The sequence below is a fragment of the Lampetra planeri genome, chromosome 78 (genome assembly GCF_965212315.1).
Source record: "Lampetra planeri chromosome 78, kcLamPlan1.2.h2, whole genome shotgun sequence".
Classification (NCBI taxonomy): domain Eukaryota; kingdom Metazoa; phylum Chordata; class Hyperoartia; order Petromyzontiformes; family Petromyzontidae; genus Lampetra; species Lampetra planeri.
This window is the reverse complement of record NC_136183.1, coordinates 2450482-2473896: the sequence shown is the minus strand read 5'-3', so window position 1 is coordinate 2473896 and position 23415 is coordinate 2450482. Positions and strand designations below refer to the sequence as shown.

At 52.3% G+C, this 23415-nt stretch overlaps 1 protein-coding gene across 1 annotated transcript in view; it reads right to left on the bottom strand.

Moving 5' to 3' along the window:
* Nucleotides 1-1475: 1475 nt before the first annotated feature.
* LOC144738146 (uncharacterized) overlaps nt 1476-23415 on the bottom strand; it is a 41571-nt gene continuing 19631 nt past the window's right edge. Inside the window, exon 2 of the mRNA XM_078621099.1 lies at nt 1476-3548. Within this exon, the coding sequence (XP_078477225.1) occupies nt 1958-3538 (1581 nt within the window). The 5' untranslated portion in view covers nt 3539-3548 and the 3' untranslated portion in view covers nt 1476-1957. The remainder of the gene's footprint in view (nt 3549-23415) is intronic.

The window sequence follows — 23415 nt, the reverse complement described above, 5'->3', positions numbered from 1 at the left end:
GAATAGGCAAATGTCGGCGGCCAACATTTCGTTGACCGCCTGGCGCACATGTTCCTTTTCAGCAGGACTCAAGCGGTAAGGGTTTTGCCAAGTGGGGGCAGTCACCTGTGTCAATATGGTGGCGCAGGAGGGCCGTGCGACCAATGTCAAATTTACCCCTGCTGAAAATGTCCCAAAACTCGAGCAACAGCATGCGCAGCGCGGACCTCTGGGCGCTGGACAAGTTCTGATTTTCGGAGCAGAGGGCATCTGCCCAGCTGTCCTTGCCAATTAGCCCTTGGTCCGTGTTCGGCACGACCCCTACACCCCCCACTACATTACCGTCCACCTTCGCGGCCGATGCGTGGGTGAGCACCGTGCCCACCTGTATAACTGACGCGTCCGGCCCAACATTTAGCATCTGAATGAACGGCTGCTGGTCCCACGAGACCAGCGTCGGAGCTCCCACGAGCATCATCCCCCAGACCTCTCTGTTAGAGGGTCCCAACACGACCCCTCCCGCGGTGGCCTCCCAATTGAGCGGCTTCTGCAGCCGCAGGGGGACAAGTATTTGCGCACCGGGAGGAATCGTAACCGTAGCTAGCGCTTGGACAGTCGGGCGAGGAAAGACAAGAACACAATGTGACGGGCCCGAGGGCAATTCCAAACATCCCTGATCTGCCAAAATCTTCAGGGGCATTTTACCGAGAAAGTCTATTCCCAGCAGACAGGGCACGGCCAGGGAGGCGGAAACAAGCACAGGCCCTTCCAATTTAATATCAGCAATGGACACATCTGCCGATATCTGGTCTATAATGCCTAACAAACCCCCATTAGCGGCAAAGTAAGGAACGGTAATGGGGCACAAGGAACCACAACCCCGTGGCAAGATATTAAAAATATATATTCATAAATAATGGTGGCGGATAACCCCGTATCGATGAGCACCCGCACTTCCACCCCCTGTATTGTTCCGATGACTGCCGATGATCCCGCTGCCATGACAACAACACAGCTGGCCAACTGAGACCACTGGGCCATCCAGAGCGGCCAGCCTTTACCCAACACAACCGACCCATCACGCACCGCGATCCGACAAGGGCGAACGACCGGACACGGATCAACACGAGGATGAGATGGGTGAGGTGAGAATGAGGCCGAGTGTGTGGTGCACCGCGACTTGCCATAGAGCCCCGATCTCACCTTTGTTCCCTGTCTGTATCGCCAGGGATCCGTGCTTCTTATTCACAAGTTATGTTTTGATATAATGAGGTTAAAGATATACCTAAGCTTCGAACTTTACCGGTGTATTTTAATAACCCCAGTCAGCTCGTAATGATTAACTGCCCTTGGGTGGATTTCGCTGTCCCGGGGAGGTTCGTGAACCCTGTTGTTTCTATCTTGTGTTTTTTTCTTATAGGTTTTTTCCCTTATGGCGGCCTTCTCTTGAAGTCAACTGGGGATTTCCCATAATCTCATTAGCCCCTGCTTGGGTTTGCCATTTTTTATTACATTTTATGACTTCACAAGCAGGCATGTGAGTAATTATCATCCAGCTGTTAATTTGTGTGGCAAGGCAGGAGGCAGGGGGGGTGACTCAACCTTTCCGTGCCCAAGCGCAACATCACGATCAAAATTATTACAGAAAAATAGTCAAAATCACTCTTAATACAAAATTTTGGAAAAGGCATATATACAACATGCTCTTCGAGTGTTTGTGTGAGATGATACAAAACTTCGAGTTGCTGAGGCGATTAAGCAAGGACCATATGAATGCTAATATTATTATAACATAGTGAATGCTTGGGAGCTTATTGGCTCTGGCTCCTGGTTAGAGGTCTAACCAACCCACAGGTCCGCAAATATTGGCCACTCTTACTCTGCAGGATGAACCTAGGAATTGAGTGTTCAACTTCATGTTATTTTCATTAAAGGCCTGTGACAAAGGTGAATCTATTGGAGCTTCATTGTCTCAAGCTTACATATCTACCAGGTCTCCATTTGACTTTGTATTGTCTAAGAAGTCCACCCACACCTCCACTTCCACAAACTGCTGGGAGTTGCCTTGCTCTGCCTCACAGTCAGAATTCCTCTCCTGCTTCACGTTGCCTCCATCGATGTGAAGGTCCAATTTTGGAGTTGAATCTTCATATTCACATTTTATCGTTACTTCTTCGCTATTCACCATCACTTCTTCACATTTGACCTTCACTTCTTCACTCTTCACCATCACTCCTTCACATTTAACCTTCACTTCTTTGCTTTCCACAATCACTTCTTCACATTTCACCTTTGCCTCTTCAAAATTCACCTTGATACATTTAATAGCGTCCAAGCTGGAATTCACTTCTGGTTCTTTTTTCAGGAGGGATGGGCTCATTGCAGCACTTTGACTTTCACAAGCCAATTTCAGACCCCGCTCCTTGGGGATCTTCTGATGCCTGTGTGTTCTTTGGTGTCTTTGAAGATTTGATGACAGTGCAAATGCCTTCCCACACAGAGTGCACTTGAAGGGGTTAGCTCCCGTGTGTGTTCTCTTGTGATATTTAAAAGCAGATGAACCTGAAAATGCCTTCCCACACACACTGCACTTGAAGGGTTTCTCTCCTGTGTGTGTTCTCTGGTGGCTCTGAAGAACTGATGACTGTGCAAATGCCTTCTCACACACAGTGCACTTGAAAGGTTTCTCTTCTGTGTGTGTTCTCTGGTGTTTTTTAAGATTTGATGACTGTGCAAATGCCCTCTCACACACACTGCACTTGAAGGGTTTCTCTCCTGTGTGTGTTCTTTGGTGTTTTTGAAGATCTGATGACTTTGCAAACGCTTTATCGCACAAAAGGCACCTGAAGGGTTTCTCTCCTGTGTGTGTTCTCTGGTGTCGTACAAGAGGAGATGAACCTGAAAATACCTTCCCACACAAACTGCACTTGAAAGGTTTCTCTTCCGTGTGTGTTCTCTCGTGGTCGTGAAGAATTGATGACCGTGCAAATGCACTCCCACACACAGTGCACTTGAAAGGTTTTTCTCCTGTGTGTGTTCTCTGGTGGCTCTGAAGATTTGATGACTGTGCAAATGCCTTCTCACACACATTGCACTTAAAGGGTTTCTCTCCTGTGTGCGTTCTCTGGTGTTTTTTAAGATGTGATGACCGTGTAAACGCCTTCCCGCACACAGTGCACTTGAAGGGTTTCTCTACTGTGTGTGTTGTCTGGTGTATTTTAAGATGTGATGACTCTGTAAATGCCTTCTCACACATTGTGCACTTGAAGGGTTTCTCTCCTGTGTGTGTTCTCTGGTGTCTCTGAAGAACTGATGACTTTGCAAATGCCTTCTCACACACACTGCACTTGAAGGGTTTCTCTCCCGTGTGTGTTCTCTGGTGGCTCTGAAGAACTGATGACCATGCAAATGCCTTCTCACACACAGTGCACTTGAAGGGTTTCTCTCCTATGCGAGTTCTCTGGTGCCGTGTAAAATTTCCAGTACGATCCGTGCTGTTTGCATACTGGTCGCATTGTTTCCTTCTTATATCGAGCTGCGCTGAGTGCCTTTGCTCCATCAGACGAATTCTGCAGAGGAAGTGTCAGAGGAAGCGTCAGCTGCAGTCCGAAAAACATATCCACACCATCTACGTCAGTATCAAGGCACAGAGGAATGCACATATATACACAGTCACATATTACTTACACATCTATACTTATTCGTATATTCATGATATAGTGAAAATAATTCCCCAATTCATAACGCGGGCTGTTAAGGCACACAATGAGAGGGCCAATGGTCATACATATGCCTGGATGCTCTAGTATCTTCAAAATGAATGTTTACCCAAAACTCCAAGCACACAATTTCGGCTGTCTAGCTATGAAAGGAATATTTAAGAAAAATTCACGAGCCTCCTCCACAGAGGCCGATCTTGACACCCATGGAACCAGTCATCGGCAAGTCCACTCAGCTCCACATCCTCCTGTACCACATCACTCCATCTCTTCTCTAGCCCATGCCGCGCACGTTTCACCCCTTCGATCCGGCCGAAAAAAAGCTGTTTAGGCATGCGGTGGCTTGGCATGTGGGTTACATGGCCCAACCAACGCAGCCTTGACTGCCGGAGGAGCTAACCGATGGGACTTTGTCCAGATCTTTCAAGGATTTGTGAGCTCCTCACAGAATCCAGCCTAGTTAAACCCAGGATGGGTCGTAGGCAGGCCAGCCTAAATGTTTCTGATCAGCGAAGATGTTCCATTAGGGGGTCCACATTTTGCAATGACCGTGGCCGAGAAGACCTGAAGCTTCGTGCAGAGCGATAGACCAGGTAGCTTCCACACAGCGTTACGCAACTGAAGAAAAGATAATGCCGCTCAACTGATTCGGAGTGAAACCTCTACTGTGAAACCGGAGCCGGTCATGAGCACACTGCCCAGGTATGGGAAACTCTCCACTCTCCACAACTGCCCTATCACCAATTGGGAGTTGTTGGGGTGGAGTGTCCGATGATACAAAATACCCAGGAAGGTGCTTAGTTTTGGTGGGGCTGATGGTGAGGCCCCACCTCTTAGTGGAATGCTCCAGGTTCAGCAGCAGCACCTCCAACTCCTCCTCTGAGTGAGCAGCAATTACCAGATCATCGGCATACCTAACATGGTTGAGCAATAGGGAGCAATCCCTTGACTGCACCCGGACATCAATCAGTCTCCCATTGTATCTATACCAGATGGAAATTCCTCCGATACAGCTATTGAAGGCTTCATGAACTACGTGGTAGAAATAGATGTTAAATATTGTGGGAGCCAGAAGACATCCCTGTCGCACCCCAAGGTGTACAGGGAATGGTTCCGACTCCTGGCCACGTAGTTTTACCCCGGCCCGCTCACCATCATGAAGGTCCTTAATGATCGTGAGCAGAGGGTCAGGGACTCCGAAAGCATGAAGAACTACAGAGCCCAGGCCTACTGATGGTATCATAGGCCTTTGCCAGGTCAATAAAGCAGAGATGTAGGTCTTGTTGGAATTCCCTACACATCTGCTGTAGCAGAAGGACAGAAAATATGGCATCTGTGCAGGACCGCCCTTTCCTGAAACCGCATTGGGGCTCCGCAAGCCTCTCCTCAGCATGCCTAGCAAAGTGAAGTTGAATAATCCTTGCCAGGACCTTTCCTGGCACACTGAGGAGTGAGATGCCCCTGTAGTTATTACAGTGTGTGCAGTCCCCCTTCTTAAAGAGAGGGACCACCAGGGCATCCTTCCAGTCCTGCGGAACCCATCCAGTTGTCCAGACTGTTGTTATGATGTCATGTAGGGCAGTCCGTGCCCAAATGCCACCTTCCCTCAGCATTTCGCTTGGGAGATCATCTCTGCCCGGTGCCTTTCCTGTTCTCAGATCGCCTTCAGTACTTCCTCAACAGATGGCAACTCAGCCAGCCACTCTCAGGGGGTGACTTCTTCCAATATTTGAGGCACCGCAGCATCGGCAGTGTCATCCCCACTTTGTCCCATGTTGTTATCCAGGCTGAGGGATGTCCCTTCCCCCAGGACCTCACAGAAATGCTCAGCAAATCTGCAAACCTGTTCCTAGGGGTTCTTTCCCCTAATGATGGTAATAGGTGTGGCGCTGAGGTTACTTTTTTGATGGAATTAAAGAGCGATTTGTGATTGCGGGCCATTGAGGCCGACTCAATCTCCTCAGCAACCCGCGACCACCACCCATCCTTGCAGCGCCTCACGGCTCTCCGAACCTCTGAGCGAAGGTTGCGGTAAGCCTCCTCATTCTCTGACGTGGGATGCTGTGGCCAATGAGAATGGGCTTGTCGCTTTTTCTCAGCCAGCTTGAACACCTCCTTTGTCAGCCAGGGTCTCTGGGGAGGTCTGGACCGTGTACCCAAAGCAGCCATTGCAGCTGCATGAGCCACAGTCCTAAACCTTGCCCATTACCCCTCGACATCAGGAGGAGTAGGGGACGATGCCAACCCCAGCCGCAAGCAATGATTAAATTCTCGCTTGCAACTTTCATCAGCTAGCTGAGACCATGCCACTAAGGGTTTGAATGGGGTCCTGAGGGTACACCCACCACTGGAGTGGAAGCATGGCAGGCGCATCTTATAGATGACAAGTCAATGGTCAGTGGGCAGATCAGCTCCACGGTAGGTTCTGGTGTTAAGGACATGGGCCCGCACCCGCTGTTCCGTCACTATGTAGTCCAGCAGATGTTCTTGCTTGGACCCGCCATGCATCCATGATGTTGTGTGGATGCACCAATGCCGGAACAGTGTGTTGGTAATTACAAGCCCATGGGCTGCACAAAAATCAAGCAGCCTCATGCAGTTGTTATTGAGCTGATCTGGCCCATGCCTTACAATCACTCCAGACCAGGTACCAGCATCATGACCAACTCGGGCATTGAAGTCACCCAACAAGATGACTCTATCCCAAGGGGCCACTTTAGCTAGCACCTGTGACAGGAGGCCATAGAAGGCTTCTGACTCATCGGCCTTGCCTGCATCCCTCTACAGATGTTCCGTCTTCAGTGGGGGCATAAGTAACCACGACCACCACTCCTCGCCTCTGGTTGATGGGAAGTTGAGCCCAAAGTAGTCTGGAGCTTTCAGCTTCCCACACCTCACCGCCATGCTCCCATGCCCCCTTGATTATTTTGTTCAGAAGAAGAGCCACTCCCTGTTGTTTGGCAGTCTCCTGCCCCGAGAAGAGGACTGTCAACCCCTCATGGTGGCAGGGGCCAGAGCCGGTCCACCGGACCTCCTGAATACCACAGAGATCCAGGCGGTACCGGTCCAGCTCCTGACAGAGGAGTGGCAGCCTCTCCTCCGCAGTGAGCGTTCTAACATTCCACGTGGCCACAAGTAGTGGTTTTTTGTTGTTTCTGGAGGAGCCCCGAAGGTAAGGATTCAGTCTCCTGGCTCCGCCAAATGGAGTTTGGCCAGGATACGTCATAGACGCCTGTCCCCCCAGGGCCTGCGGCACAAGCTTATTAATTAAAATTTTCCGTCGTGGTTTAGCGATAATTAATTGAAGGTGGAGGGGTTACTAGCCCCTCGAACCTGTCCAGAGGCCCCTTTTGGCCGCTGTGGTGGTCACAAACGCCATGAGGGGAAAGGCCAATCGGAATTGCCCCCCCCCCCCCCAACAGAACTGCCCACGACAGCGTTGCCCGTCTGGCACCTCCAGAGGGAGTAAAGGGGGTTGTTTTGCCGGACACAGTCACACATGACTTACACATCTATATTTATTCATATATTCATGATATAGTGAAAAAGATTCCATAATTCATTATACGGGCTGTTAGGCACATAATGAGAGGGCCAATGGTCATAAATATGCCTGGATGCCCTAGTATCTTCAAAATGAATGTTTACCCAAAACTCCAAGTACACAATATCGGCTGTATAGCTACGAAAGGAATATTTAAGAAAATTTCAGCTAACATAGCAAAGGGTGTTGAAAATAATACTATTTGTATTATGCAGAAATGCATTAATTAATGTTCAATCAAAAATTCGAGGTGTGAAGCCAGGCTCAGATTTGCTTGAATGCTCGAATGAACAGATCTAACTTCAGCTGCATATGTGCTGAGATATTTTCCTGTTTCCATTCTTATAAAAAGTCCCAGAGGAAAACTAAAATAAACTATTCTTTTGATTTAACCTACATGTTCAATAGTTAATATACATTACTGCAAATACAAACTTGACACTGTCACACACTGGCATGGTAAAATGGTGTTGGTGTGTCCAGAACCATGCCTGGCCATCTTCATCTGCTCAGTATTAATGCTTCCTCAAAATATTACTGTCCTGGTCACAGTCAGTATGCACTGCTGTCGTGAAAGCAGGTACCACCAAAGTCGGTATGCACTGCTGGCATGATAGTGTGATGCCGCCACCACGAAGCCGTTCAGCAGGCGCCCCATCTGCGGCCTCGCCACCACCAAGCGACGGAGCCGACCCCACGTCCCCCTCACCTCACATGAACACACCCGCACGCATCCCCCCCCCCCATAGAGCGGGAAGGGGAGGACACCTGATCGACCGGTTTTTATCCGAGAAACCCTTATCGGGATTAACTCTCACGGTTTCCGGCGATCAGGGAATTGGATGACCTCCCCCGACGCTACGTTGCACCGCGGCGCTGCGACCGGCCTTAATATGGTGTGGCCGCGGCGAAGGGCATTCGGCCACCACGGTTGAAACGCATCCCCCACACACACCCCCCCCACGCGTCGACGAGGCCAGCAGGGGAAGGACGGGACAGCATGAGTAGCAGGACCGCAGGGGCTCTTGCGCATAGTCGCGGAAGGTTGGGATAGTTGCGCTTGAGCGCGCAGGCACAATTGTTGGGGAGGGTAAATGATTGAGCTGAAGGTATGAATAGATCGGGAGAGGGGAGGCGCGCGGGGAGCCCGTGCACAGATTCCCACGGCGAGCCTTTGTGACGGACGCCGCCGCATGAACTGCAATAATGGGGGGGCCTGCGTGAGAAAGGGATTGATTGGAATTTGCGCCGCGCAGGTTGAGCATTAATTAGCATATCAAAAGCGCCCGGAACCGCCGTGCGCGTGCCAGAGGGTCGCGAGCCTATTGTTCAGAGCCGCATCCCTTTGAGGTAGGGAGGATAAATAGGGAGCGCAAAGGGGAAATCGCTCTCTTGACTCCAGCACCAGGCGACACCACTAGCTCCAGCCCAGCGACCCGGACGTCCGTGAGACGCACCGCGGTACGCTGCGAGCAGGAGATCAACGGACCGCCGTGAGCACCTAACTGTGAGTAAGAAGGTGAATTAGAATCATAGTAGATAAATCGGGAATAGGTATAAAGGTATCAGCGTAGGCCAGCCTCGTCGACTCACGGATTTAACACCTAGTTCCAGGTAGCGGACAATAAATCATTAATAGGGAAGCGTGGTCTCGCGTGATCTTGTTGAGCAGTGTGTCGCGTGGGGAGCTGCGTGTGTGTGCGTGCGTCCACCCCGTGCGCGATACAGGTGCGCGATCATAACGCGAGTAATCAGGGGTGAGTGTAGTGCTGCGGCTCGCCTCGGGGGAGCGCTGCGCAGAGCGGCGCGAGAGCGGGTGCCGCGTGGGTTCACTCCGTGTGTGATACAGGGGCGCGATCATAACGTGAGTTGAGTTGGAGTGCGCGGAGCGGCGTGTGTGGGTGCGCGTGTGTACACAGTGGTTCGTCACGTGAGTGAGCGCTGCGTAGAGCGGCGCACGAGTGGGTGTTGCGTGTGTGCAGGTGTGTGCGCTCGTAGTGTGGGGGAAGGGGTCGGTGCGCCCGCAGGTCCCCGCTCCGTCTGTCGCCGCCGGGACTCGCGCAGTATGAGGGCAGCGTCGTTCGCCCTCCGACCCCTGACCCCCGTTTAATAGCGCGTGAGCCATGGAGAGACAACGCAGCGTTTGCAGGTGAACGAGAGCGGGCGGCGAGCTATGCCTCTCACACGAGCTCGCGGAGGGACGGACCAGGGAGGGGAGCCGTCGGGCGATGAGCCCAGCGACGGCAGCAGCTACTCGCAGAGTAGCGAGGGGTCGGCGCACGGCGGGGCCCCTGCCATACGCACGGAGCATGGAGGGACTTCGGGGGCCAGCGACCCCAACAATAGTAGATACTGCTATCGAGTTTGTAGATACTACTATAGAGTTAGTAGATACTAAAACAGTCAGTATATACCACTACGGTCAGTAAATAATGCTACAGTCAGTAGATACTACAATACGGTCAATAAATACTACTACGGTCAGTAGCTACTAGAGTCAGTAGATACTACTATAGAGTGAGTAGATACTGCTATAGAGTTAGTAGTTACTACTATAGTCAGTGGATACTACTATAGAGTCAGCAGATACTACTATAGAGTCGGTAGATACTACTATAGGGCCAGTAGATATGTCAGTCGTTACTGCTACAGTCAGTAGATAGTACTGTAGGGCCAGTATATACTCCTACGGTCAGTCGTTACTACAGTCAGTAAATACGATACAGTCAGTAGCTTCTACTGGCTCAGTAGATACTACTGTCCAGTCAGTAGATGCAACTACAGTCAATAGATACGACTTACTCTGTTGTATGTAGGGTGTGTAGGTATATATACCCATGCGGGGGTAAAACTATTTCTGAGGGGGGAGGGGGGGAATCGACAATTTTCAGAAACCTTTTATATCAGCTATTTACCCCCACTTTCTATAACTTTTTGGACTTCTGCAAGCCTCTTATAATTTTGTTGGTGGAGAAATGGACAAACGACCCACCGGGTTTCACAATAGTTTAGTATCTGTAATGTTTTTTAAGAGAAGTTTTGAAATATATTTTTCACCCGGGCAACGCCGGGTACTTCCCGCTAGTCTTCTTTTCTTATATATAAAAGTCTCCGCGTGCGCGCTTGAGAGGGACGCCCTAAGCCCCGCGGTGGGAATAGGCTATTCCCTTTTCACGTCCGCCACCTTTAAATTACTTAAATTAGCGATTTTGTGGGATTTCGAAATATTTATTTATTGCGCGGCATCGACCGTACCAACTTCACGCCTATTGGGTGGGGGGCGGACCCTGCCAAGTGATGTGCGTTCGGTTGAGCTCACGGGCGACATTTTCTTTTACGCGTTTCACATGCAATACATCTACACATAACGCTGTGCATATTTCTTCACAGTGTGATGCAGTTACTGCTATAAAGTCCGTAGATATTAATATTATTACAGCGCCGAGATAGCATTTTTAAAAATTATTGTTTACTATTAAACAAATACGTTGGCAGATATTACAATGTTTGTGTGCACAAAACAAATTTTTCATTATTAGGTTGCTAAATACAGTGATACCTCGGTTCACGAACGCTTCTGTTCACGAACAACTCGGTTCACGAACAGAAAAGTTCATAAAAATATGCTCCAGTTCACGAACTCCGCTTCGGTTCACGAACAGGAGCCGCGGCCATTTTAATGCTATTTCCAGGCTGTCACATGGTCGTGACTTCCTGTAGGAAGATCGTGGAGAGAAGAAGAGACACAGAAAGAAGTACTGTGAGTACTGTGAAGACACTTTCAGTGACTTTTTGCTTTTTAGCACATACAGTACTGTACTACTGTACTGTACAATACTGTACTTACTGTATTGTACAGTTCACCCGTTTGAGTGCTTACTGAAGTCATTTCAAGCAAGGTTAGTGTTCTCTCTTTATACATTACTATACTGTACAGTACTAATGTGTATTGTAATTTGTTTCATATTTTTGTGCTTCAAAAACCAAAAAAAAAGTCAGAACGGATTAACCGGATTTACATTGAACCCTATGGGAAAATGTGCCTCGGTTCACGACCAATTCGGTTCACGACCAGAGTCAGTTCACGAATTAAGTTCGTGAACCGAGGTATCACTGTATTCCCTTTTATAGCTGTGCTTTTATGACGCTGCGACGGTGTACTGCCAGTCTGGGCTGTGGACTGCTGCCTGCTGATTAATTAACGTCAGTGCACTGCCACTCTATTATCTACACTGTTAATTTTGCTTTTGCCCATTATGAGTGTATGGCAGTCTATAATCTCTTGCCTGCTTCTTTACCTCACTCAGTGTACTGCCAGCCTTTCATGTCGACTGTATCCTGCTTTTTCAGCTGCTGCCTGTATTTCCTGCTTTTTATGTCCACTGTAGCAATGCTTATGTCATTGAGTCGGCATACTGCCAGTCTATAATCTAGACTGTTGCCTGCTTCTCCACTTACCTGTGCGTACTGCTGCTATTTAATGTACACTTTTTTCAACTTTCTATCATCTATGCATTGCTATTGTTTCAATTGCTCACATCCCGCTATTTACTGATACGTAGTACTGCGATGCTGATAGCTGTGCCATCATCGGGGATTGCTTTGCACGTCCGTGTGTAAGTCGATGTGTGTGTTTTAGTCCATATGTGTGTGCGTGTAGGTCCATGCATCTGTGTATAAGTCCATGTGTGTGTGTGTCTTTTCGAACCGACAATGCCCGATGTGTGTGTGTGTACGTCGATGTGTTTGTGTGTGTGTGTCAGTCCAAGTGTGCGTGTCAGTCCATGTGTATCAGTCGCTGTGTGTGTGTTAGTCGATGTGTGTGCATGGCTCCATGTCAGTGTGTAAGTCAATGTGCGTTTGTGTGTCAACGTGTCAGTCAATGTGTGTGTGTATGTCCATGTGTATTTGTGAGAGTCCATGTGTGTGTGTTATAGTCCACGTGTGTGTAAGTCCATACATGTGTGCGTGTCACTCGATGTGTGTGTGTAAGTTAATGCGTGTGTGTGAGTTTATATGTGTGTGTAACTCCATGTGTGTGTATCTCAAGTGGTTGTCTATGTGTGTGTAAGTCCATATGTCTGTGTGTGTGTCAGTCTATGTGCGTGTGTGTTAGTCGCTGTGTGTGCGTGACTCCATGTTAGTCAGTGTAAGTCCATTTCTTTGTGCATCTGTAGGTCCATGTATGCGTGTTAGTCCATGTGTGTGCTTTATTGACCTGGTCAAAGCCTATGATACCATCAGTAGGCCTGGGCTCTGGGTTGTTCTTTGTGCTTTCCGAGTCCCTGACCCACTGCTTCATGATTTCGATTTAAAGCTTTCGTGACTGCAGGGATTCATCTTCTTGGTTTTTTCTGTAAAGTCACGTAGAAGGGAAGTAATAAAATAATAAAAATAAAACATAATAAAATAATTCTCACGACGTTTCGGCTACAATGCAAGCAGCCGTCTTCAGGTGAAGAATGAGACGCTGCCAAGCTAGGAGCTTATATATAAGCTGAGTTGGAGGTGGAAGAAGAGCGCCTTAACAAAAGAATGTGCATATCAAGAGGAATTTAGCATATTCATGGGAAATGCGTAGGAGGTGGGCGGGGGGGTTTCAAAGTCATATTATGCCCATGCATTATGCAGGATCAGCAACACCAAAGGGAGGGGGCAGGGGGTAGCATTAACAAAGGGAGGGAATGTTAATAGTATGTAGAAGCAATGAAACATGTGAATGGGAGAACGGTGGTAGGAGACCCGCAGCGGAGCAAATAATGCATTCCCTGTGGAGAACACAAGATACACAGTTAATGCCAGTGAATGGACTGCGGTCTGAAAGTCACCGTAAACGTGAACAACAATCAGTTAAGATTCCGAAATGGTTTATTACGTCCTTCCAATGATTGCTGAGCCAGAATCCATCTTCTCGGTTGAAATTGTCTCTGTGTTTGTATATGTGGATCGCCTCATGAACGAATCTCTCATGGTAGCCAGATGGCTTGCAGAGAACCTCTGTCTTGGAGAAATCAATGTCATGTGAGCCCACTGAATTGTAAAAGTGATCTGCCACGGCTGAGGTGTTTGTCCTACCGTGTTTCAGGTCTGCTTTATGTTCACGGATGCGGTCCGAAACATGTGAGAATTATTTTATTATGTTTTATTTTTATTCTTTTATTACTTCCCTTCTACGTGACTTTACCTAAAAAACCAAGAAGACATTCATGATGGTGAGCGGCCCCGCGTCAAACTACATGGCCGTGAGTCAGAGCCATTACCTCTACACCTTGGGGTGCGACAGGGATGTCCTCTGGCTCCCACATTATTTTATATATATTTGGACCACATCATTCATGAAGCCTTCAATGGATGTACCGGAAGAATTCCCATCTGCTACAGATACAATGGGAGGCTGATCGATGCCCGGGTGTGGTCAAGGGATGGCTCCCTATTGCTCAACCACGTTATTTATGCCGATGATCTCGTAATTGCTGCTCACTCGGAGGAGTAGGAGATGCTGCTGCTGAACCTGGAGCTTGCCACCAAGAGGTGGAGCCATACCATCAGCCCCACCAAAACTAAGCACCTGCCCTGGGTATTTTGTACCATCGGACACTCCACCCCCACAACTCCCAATTCGTGATAGGGCAGTTGTGGAGAGAGTGGAGAGTTTCCCATACCTTGGCAGTGTGCTCATGACCGGCTCCGATTTAAGAGCAGAGGTCTCACTCCCAATCAGTCGAGCGGCATTATCTTTTCATCGGTTGCGTAATGCCGTGTGGAAGCTACCTGGTCTATCGCTCCGCACGAAGCTTCAGGTCTTCTCGCCCACGGTCATTCCCTCCCTTCTCTACGCTTGCGAAACGTGGACCCCCCTAATGGAACATCTTCGCCATTTAGAAACATTTAGGCTGGCCTGCCTACGATCCATCCTGGGTTTAACCACGCTGGATTGTGTGAAATATGTGCACAAAGTCCCATCCATGAGCTCCTCCGGCAGCCAATGCTAAGCTGCCTGGGTCATGTAGCCGCATGCCCAGTCACCGCATGCCTATACAGCTTTTGTTCGGCCGGATCGAGGGGGCTAAATGGGCACGGCATGGGCTGGAGAAGAGATGGAGTTATGTGGTACAGGAGGACGTGGAGCTGAGTGGACTTGCCGATGACTGGTACCAGCAGTCTTAAGTTCGGCCTCTATGGAGGAGGCTCGTGAAGGATGCTACTGGGCAGTTGGAGGCAGTTGCCCTCCAACAACAACGGAGGGCGGAGGAGCGACGCTCACAACAAGCGGAGCGCCGGGTGGCTAAAGCTCAGCAAGTTGGCACAGTAGGGGGCACAGGTGGTGCATCAACCAGTCATCTCAGTCAGTCGACCTGTGGCACCTGGGTCTGCCCCGTGACCTCCAGCCAGCGGGCGTTTGACACTTCACGTGGCCTCAAGATGCACATAGCCTGGCACAAGCGTCGTAGTGACGTCACCGCCACTTAGTGGCGAATGGCGGTTGTTTTTGTGTGGCTCTATGTGCATGTGTGAGTCGATGTGTGTTTGTGTGTGAGTCTATGTGTGTCAGTCGATGTGTGTACGACAATGTGTGTAACAGTCCATGTGTGTGTGTGCGTCGATATATGTGTGTGTACGTCCATGTGTTTGTGTAGGTCCATGTGTGTGTGAGTCTATCTTTAACGGTGTTATTGGACGGACGGACACGGTCTCTGGAGGGTTCCCACATCTGTCCCAGAGGAGGCAGTCAACGGGCTGAGCCAGTACCAGGGGAGTAGGGCTCAAGGGGCAAACAGTCAACCGGCAGATCGGATCCTGGAGCGAATGGGCCAACCCCCAGGTAGGGGGCTGTGGGGGAATGATGTCACCCTTCCAGAACCTGGTGGAAGGTTATGGAAGGGAGGCGTGGCTCGGGCGGAGCAAGCCTGGGAGCAGGATAAAAGGCCGGACCCCGAGAGGGTCCAGGCAGTTCTGCCAGCGAAGACTGAAGAACCAGTGGAAGACAGAAGGCCAGCTAGCCAGGACCCTGGGACTCATCTGACCCGCCGTCCTTATCAGGGCCGGGCAGAGTGAGCCAGTGGTATGATCCTAGAAGCCTCGGAGCCCGACGTCCTTATTAGGGCCGGGTCCGAGTGGCCAGTGGTTGAGACCTGCGCCTTGGCTGGGCCAAGTCAAGCTAGCCTCCCCTAGGGCCGTGTAGCCGGAGCACCCCGAGACCTTATCCAAGAGGGGCTATACCCTTCCAGGCAGCGGGTACAGGGGCCGTTACCCCTGTGTAGCTAAGGACTGTGTTGTGTGATGTTAAGTCCTTTGTAATAAGTGTTGCCTCCAATCATCCGTCTACACCATCTTAAAGAACTCACTACATATCTATGTGTGTGTGTGTGTGAGTCGATGTGTGTGTGTGTAAGTCAATGTGTGTGCGTCGGTCCATGTGTGTGTGCAAGTCCATGTGTCTCTTAGTCGATGTGTTTCTTTGTAAGTCCATATGTATGTGTAGGTCAATATGTGTGTGAGTCTATGCATGTGTGTGTGAGTCGATATGTGTGTGTAACTCCATGTATGTGTTTCTAAAGTTGATGTCTGTGTGTGAGTCCATATATACGTGTGTGTCGTGTAAGTCGATATGTTTCTATGTGTGTGGGTCGATGTCTATGTGTAAGTCCATGTGTGTGTCTGCCTTTTTCGCCTGGGCAACGCAGGGTACTTACTGCTAGTTTACCTATAAATGTCATTGTTTGTCTGTGTGCCTGTGTATCTGTGTGCGGCCAAAACTTGCGAAGAATTTGGCTCGCAAATCGTGGGGTTAACTTTAAAAAAGTAGCCAGGAACCACGCCAGAAGCCCCATGCTGAGCCAGCGCTATTGTGATTTCGCATCCGTCACCTTTAAAGTAGTTTAATGATCGATTTAGTGCTGTTGAAGTACCGGTAAGTACGCTGGACACCCAGGTTGAGGCACACGTATGTTTATTCAAGCTTGTCGGTACAGGACAGCACTAGAGGGGGTAGCGGCCCCCTCACCCGGATAACTGGGGATACACCCTAGCTAGTCCTGACCTACTCCCAAGTCCTCCACTAACGGGCTAGGGGAGGCTAACTGGCCCGACACTGGTGAGTCGGGCTACGGTCTCCGGAGTCCCAGGGTACTGACCCTGGTTCACGGAACCACGCCTCTGGCTCGATCCTCCGCAGCCCTTACAAGGGCGGCGTCGAGGGGAGTCCAGGGCTTCTAACTAGAAGATCTTCCTTCTTCCTCCTTCGTTCCCAGACTGAGCCCCGAGCTCTCTCTGTCCTCCCCCTTTATACCCCCCGTCAGGATCACAACCCCCCAGGCTGCCTGATGCGGACGTCGCTGCGGGCACCCCCCCCGTGTACTCCCGGAGCTCCGCCCACTGTGTTTATTCCCCGTTGGATCCCATGCACCTACAGCCCTCCCGTAACAACCCTACATCACTCCCCCCATTACAGCTCGCAGCCGTCCCGGCTGCAACAATTCCAATAAAGGAACATTGACCCCTCAACCCCGTGTGTGCCTCATTTTTTTCCAACAAAATGCAAATTGAACAACAACAACAAGAACAACAAGAAGAACAAGCACACCCCCGAAGGGAATGTCCGACGCACCCCCCCCCCCCCGTATAAATACGAAATCCGTAAAAGCGCGTATATACAACTAGCCAGGAACTCCCCCAGCACACACAGCACACCCACGACACACAACGCACCCACAACACACACACCCCGCCCACACACACAACACAACACACACAATGTGGCAGGAGCGCACCACCGACGCAGCATACAGTAACCATGACACGTGAAATAAAAAAAAAAAATTCTTCTTTTTGTATATTATAAGAGTCTGCGCATCTTAGCGCGCGTCCTTGCCGCAGGCCCGTCACACGGGGCAACCCCGGACGGCGGACCATCCGGTGGCGGCTGTCCCTTTCGAGATGAGGTCGCGATTGAAGTGGCGCGACCGTCGGCATCACCCGTGTGGGTTGTAGGGCATGAGCCCGTCATTCCCGGTGCACCTGTGGGTGGGACAGCCGGCAACACATCAGGCGAGAGCAGCGACGGACCCTCCGAGTCGGTCGACCCCCCACATGCTTGGCCCCGCGCGTGTGGAGTGGGCCCTCGCACCGCAACAAACGGTTTTAGCCTAGAGGGGTGTACAAACCACCGGCGCCTGCCCCATTTGATTCGAACGCACTGAGGCCTCAAAACCTCGACAACCTCGACGGGGCCCCGCCACGGGCGCACGAGTTTAGAGGAGGTCGCGAGCGGTACCTGGGGACAGTGCAGCCATGCCCTGTCCCCCGGCTTCCACTGCAGCACGTGCGCGCGAGCCAGCCTGAGGCGCTCGTTCGCCTTTTGACGCCTGTCAGAATTTAGCCTCGCAGCATCCCGCGCCTCAGTCAGTTTGTCAAGGTTAAATTTAACGTGTTCATCCAATTTAATTTTACCCAGCGGCGCGGGGATCTGCAGCTGTGCCGGAACAGGTGGGTCGGGTTCGCGGCCATACATAAGAAAGAATGGTGAAAATCCCGTCGCAGCATGGGGAGCCAATCTGTATGCCGCTAGAACCCCTTGAATTTGTAAGTCCCAATCAGTCTGTGAGTCCGAGACTTGCTGCGACAACATAGACGAGATGGTGCGATGCAGACGCTCGACCATCCCGTCCGTTTGCGGGTGATAAGGAGAGGTTCGAATTTTTTTCGTTCCTAGGAGATCACAGACTTGTTTTAGGAGTTTCCCGGAAAAATTTCTACCCTGGTCGGTCAGCAACCGCTCCGGAGCACCTTTGTCCATGACATAACCCTGGACAAAGGCGTCGACGATGGCTGCTGCCGACTGATTTGGCAGGGGCCAGGCCATAGGCCAGCGCGTAAAATATTCGACCCCAGTAAGCAAATATCTGTTACCCCTGGGGGTGGCGGGGAATGGCCCCAGAATGTCCAGTGCGACCAGTTCATTTACTCGGGAGACCTGGATGGACTGCAAGGGCGGGTTCGACTCCCGTGCCGGTGGTTTGCGCTGCGCACACCGAGGGCATGCTGCCAACAGATCAGTGACATCCCTTGTCATGCCTGGCCAAAAAAAATTCAGCTGGAGCAAGGAGAGAGTTTTCTGGGTCCCCAGGTGGAGGAGGCGCTCATGCGCAGCCCACACCACCTTACCCCGTAATCCCGAAGGGACCACCAGCCGGTGACGGTGGGATTTGCTGTCCCAATGCATGAGCAACCCTGCGTGCATGCCCCAAGCGTCGGCCTCACCCGTCCCCCGCCCCCTCTCTCCGGCGCGACGACGCAACGCGAGGAGGGAGGTATCCTCCATTTGGAGGCGCCCCCATTCATTAACGGGCAACCCAAGCAGGGAATCTTTCCCCTGTTCCGCGATATCATTGGTGACCAATGTTTCGTCATTGGCGGCGGCCGCCAGGACCGGAACCATCATGTCCCCTGCCGGCTTGCAACGCCCAGACCCCAGGAGGCATGCGCATTCGGAGGCGGTTGGCATCCGTGACAGAGCGTCAGCGTTGGTGTGGCGAACGCCCTTACGGTAGGTGGTTTCGAAATCGAAATCCTGGAGGACCTCCAACCATCGGGACAATTGTCCCGATGGCTGTTGAACCTTCAGGGCGTACTGCAGTGCCGCATGATCTGTGCGGACGGTGAAATGCCGACCGTACAGATATGGGCGATACTGTTGGATGAAATAGACAATTGCCAACAGTTCCCTACGGGTGACACAATATCTTTGCTCCGCTGGAGACAACACCCGACTGCCGTACGCAACCACCCGTTCCACGCCGTCAACCACCTGGGAAAGCACACCTCCAATACCCGTGTTGCTCGCGTCGGTGTCGAGCAAAAACGGCCTAGAAAAATCTGGGTAAATCAGGGGAGGAGCCTTCACCAGGGCGTCCCGAAGGGAGCAGAAAGCAGCTTCCTCCTCCTGACCCCAGTGGAACCGAACCCCTTTAGATGTTAACGCGTGTAGGGGTTTGGCAATCGTTGCAAAATTAGCGACGAAGCGTCGGTAATATGATGCGAAGCCAATAAAACTCCTGACCTCTCCCACCGAGGTGGGAGTCGGCCAGGAGCTGACACACTGCGTTTTGGCGGGATCGGTAGCAATACCTGAGCGCCCTACGATGTGCCCCAAATAACGCACCGACTCGCGTAACAAATGGCATTTCTGGGGCTTAAATTTCAAATTAGCAGCCCGCATCTTTAGGAAAACCGCCCGCAACCTCTGGAGATGTTCATCAAAAGTTTTACCAAAGACAATAACGTCATCCAAATAAATCAGGCACGATTCCCATTGCAATCCAGCCAAAACCAATTCCATCAATCGCTGGAAAGTTGCCGGCGCTGAGTGTAAGCCCATCGGCAACCGGTTGAATTGGAACAGGCCGTGCGGTGTACGGAAAGCAGTTTTAGGCTTAGAATCATCGTCCAGAGGAAGCTGCCAGAATCCCGAAAGTAAATCTAGTGTGGAGAAGAATCGCGCTCCCGCCAAGGCGTCCAGCGATTCGTCCATCCGTGGGAGCGGGTATGCGTCGGCAACCGAAATTTTATTAAGGCGCCGAAAATCCACGCAAAACCGCAACGAGCCGTCCTGCTTTTTAACCAGGACGATCGGCGCTCCCCAAGGGCTGGTGGAGGGAGAAATGATGTCGGCGGCTAACATGTCATCAACAGCCGATTTGACATGGTCCTTTTCGGCGGGACTTAACCGAAACGGATTTTGGCGAATTGGCGCGCTGTCACCCGTGTCAATATGGTGACGCAGCAGGTGAGTGCAACCCAAATCATATTTATCCCGACTGAAAACGTCGGAAAATTCCCTCAGTAGCGTTCTAAGCTGTTGGCGCTCTGAATTTGTCAGGTCCGTCGATCCCGCACAAAGCGCGTCGAGCCACCCTTCATCGTTGTCCGAATGTGGGAGCATTCGGGAAGCAGTGCCAACATGGTTCGCGACAGGTTCCTCGCAGGGTACCGGCGTCGCGTGAGCGAGCACCGTCCCTTGAGGAACCACCACTGTCTGCGACCCCACATTGAGGACCGCGATGAAAGGGTCCTCGTCCCCTCTTACGACGGTCTGGGCCGGAATCAAATGAGGTGCACTAACCCCGGCCCTAGACGGTCCCAGCAAAACACCCTGATCCCCTACGCCCTTAGCGAAGGGCTTACGAAGTTTCAGAGGCACTAGCATTTGAGCTCCCGGCGGCACACTAACTGTTCTGACGACGAACGCCGGTACCGTCGCGAACGCCGTCCGAGCCGCCGCAGGGGAAGGCAGGAAGGCCATGCGTCGCCCTGACGGAAGCTCAATGCATCCTTGGTCGATCAAAATACGAATTGGCATTTTGCCTAAGAAATCCGTCCCCAGCAGGCACGGAACCGCCAGCGAGGAGGAAACGAAAATCGGCCCCGACAATTTGATGTCCCCGATACAAATTTGCGCGCGAATCTGTCCCATGATGCCCAGAGAGCCCCCGTTAGCGGCATAGAATGGGACGTTAACCGGCAGTAAGGGCCGGCTTTGTACAGGCAGAATATTGTAAATTAACTCCGAAATGATTGTCGCCGATGCCCCCGTATCGACCAGGATGCGTACCTCTACCCCGTCAATATGTCCGACCACGGCCGACGACCCTGACGACGCGGCTACCACGCGATGGGCCAACACGGACCACTGTTTGGGCTCGATTCGAGTCCCCGCAGTGATCCGCGTTGGGCCGTCGCAACGCAACATCGGCCCCCCGTTCGTTGTGGTGCGAGAGTGTGCAACGGGTGGGTGCTTTGGCCAAACATGTGTGGTGCCGCGACTCGCCGGATCATGTTGCTGGAGCTTGGGAGGAGGAGGCCCGGCGTCCCGTCGAGGCGTCGTCCCGCGCTGTCGAGGCGAGCGGCACCCCAAGGCGACATGGCCCCGAACGCCGCAGTTGAAACACCGCGGACCCCCCGGTGGAGACGATGGACGGTCGAACCGGCTTGAGCCGTCCCGGCCCGCCCGTGCTCCTTGCGCCTGTTGCCGTCGGTGGTCGACGGCGTAGAGCTCCTCCGTCTGAAGGGTGGCTGCAGCCACCGCACGCCCGGCCGATGCCCTGCTGGCTTTCCGCCGCAGGGACAGAAGGTTGGCGTGAAGGAGGCGCGCCGCCTGAAGAGAGGTCATCTCGGCGTCCTCCTGTGCGACGACAGCGATGTCCAGGTCGTCTGCCAGGAGGAGGATTTTCTCCGTGACCATCGCGTCCACGCCGTCGTCGTCCATACGGGGAAAAGCCGTTTTGGCCAGCGCCAGGAGGCTCGTCCTGTATGCCAGGGGCGACTCCTTTTCACCCCGCTTGCGGTCGTAGAACTGCTGTCTGCATTCTGCAGATGGTCCATAGACCCCAGCCAGCAGTTGTAGCGCCCTCGGCAGAGTAGAACGCTTCTCTCTTGGCGCCGATGTGAGGGCGGCGAGCGCGTCGGCGTCGAGGAGCGCCGGCAGCGCGCAGAGGGCTTCATCGTCGGACCACCTTGCCATTTCTTGGTGGGCGATGAAGCGTCGCTGGAAGCCGCCCCAGTCGCCCTCTGCACCAACAAATTCTTTCAGCGGAGGCAGCCGTTGTTGCAGCGCAGCGTTCGCCTTGGAAGTCTGCAGGCTGTTATTCCCGGGACTCGGCTGTGCGTCGGCGCGAATGGCAGATGGAATCGCCTGTCGCCGATGTGATGACGCTCCCTCCGCTGGTGATGATGCAGCTGTCCCAGCGAGAGCGGTGTCGGACCCAAGGTTGAGCCCGGCCACGCCCTCTGCAGCTGCCGTAACGATGGCGGGAAATTCAAAGTTGGAGTCTTCAGAAATGGCGGGAAGGCGCTCAGGTCGACGACTCCCCTCGCCCCGTGGTGGACCACCAGCCCCCAGCCGCGTGATGTTTTCCAGCGTGGCGGCAGCGGCGTACAGTAGCTCCGCCAGTCTCTCGTGAGCCAGCCGTAGCGCGTCTGGCTGCGGCCCCTCCTCATGCCGATGCCCCGGTAGGAACGCGTCGGCCCCCGGCTGCGCCATGTCTTGGTGAGCCGTCTCGGGCTCAATGACTTCAGCAGTGTCCTCCTCCGGTACTCTGGCTCGAGCTGTCTGGCGTGTTTCCATGTCCGTAGTTCTTCTGACACCAGATGAAGTACCGGTAAGTACGCTGGACACCCAGGTTGAGGCACACGTATGTTTATTCAAGCTTGTCGGTACAGGACAGCACTAGAGGGGGTAGCGGCCCCCTCACCCGGATAACTGGGGATACACCCTAGCTAGTCCTGACCTACTCCCAAGTCCTCCACTAACGGGCTAGGGGAGGCTAACTGGCCCGACACTGGTGAGTCGGGCTACGGTCTCCGGAGTCCCAGGGTACTGACCCTGGTTCACGGAACCACGCCTCTGGCTCGATCCTCCGCAGCCCTTACAAGGGCGGCGTCGAGGGGAGTCCAGGGCTTCTAACTAGAAGATCTTCCTTCTTCCTCCTTCGTTCCCAGACTGAGCCCCGAGCTCTCTCTGTCCTCCCCCTTTATACCCCCCGTCAGGATCACAACCCCCCAGGCTGCCTGATGCGGACGTCGCTGCGGGCACCCCCCCCGTGTACTCCCGGAGCTCCGCCCACTGTGTTTATTCCCCGTTGGATCCCATGCACCTACAGCCCTCCCGTAACAACCCTACACTGTTTTCGTTTATTTATTTATTTATTACAAAGTGAGCGCACGACCATACCAACTCACACGCGTTCGGTGGGGGGGGAGGGCCCCTTCCAAGTCACATGCGTTCATTGGGGGTGACGGGGGAATTCTCTTTCGTGTGGACACTGCGCAAGGTAATACACAGATTTACAGCTCCCTTCAAACATGTGTTGTGGCTATAACTTCACAGAGACGTCTTCTTGGAGGCAATGCGTTTATTACAACAAACTTTAATTACAAGCGTAACACTTAAGGGGTACGGCCACATTACCCGATAACCTAAGGGTGGTACAGCCTCCCTCTTAGCGTGCCCTACACACTCCAGGCTACGCTCACACGGGTCCTCCGCTACGCGCGCTAGGAGAGGCTAGCCTGACCGGACCTAGCCAGGGTACAGGTCCCACCACTGGTCTGCTACAACCCGGCTCTGACAAGAGCCTCGGTTGAGAGTCCAAGGGTGCTAGGGGAGACTAGCCTGAC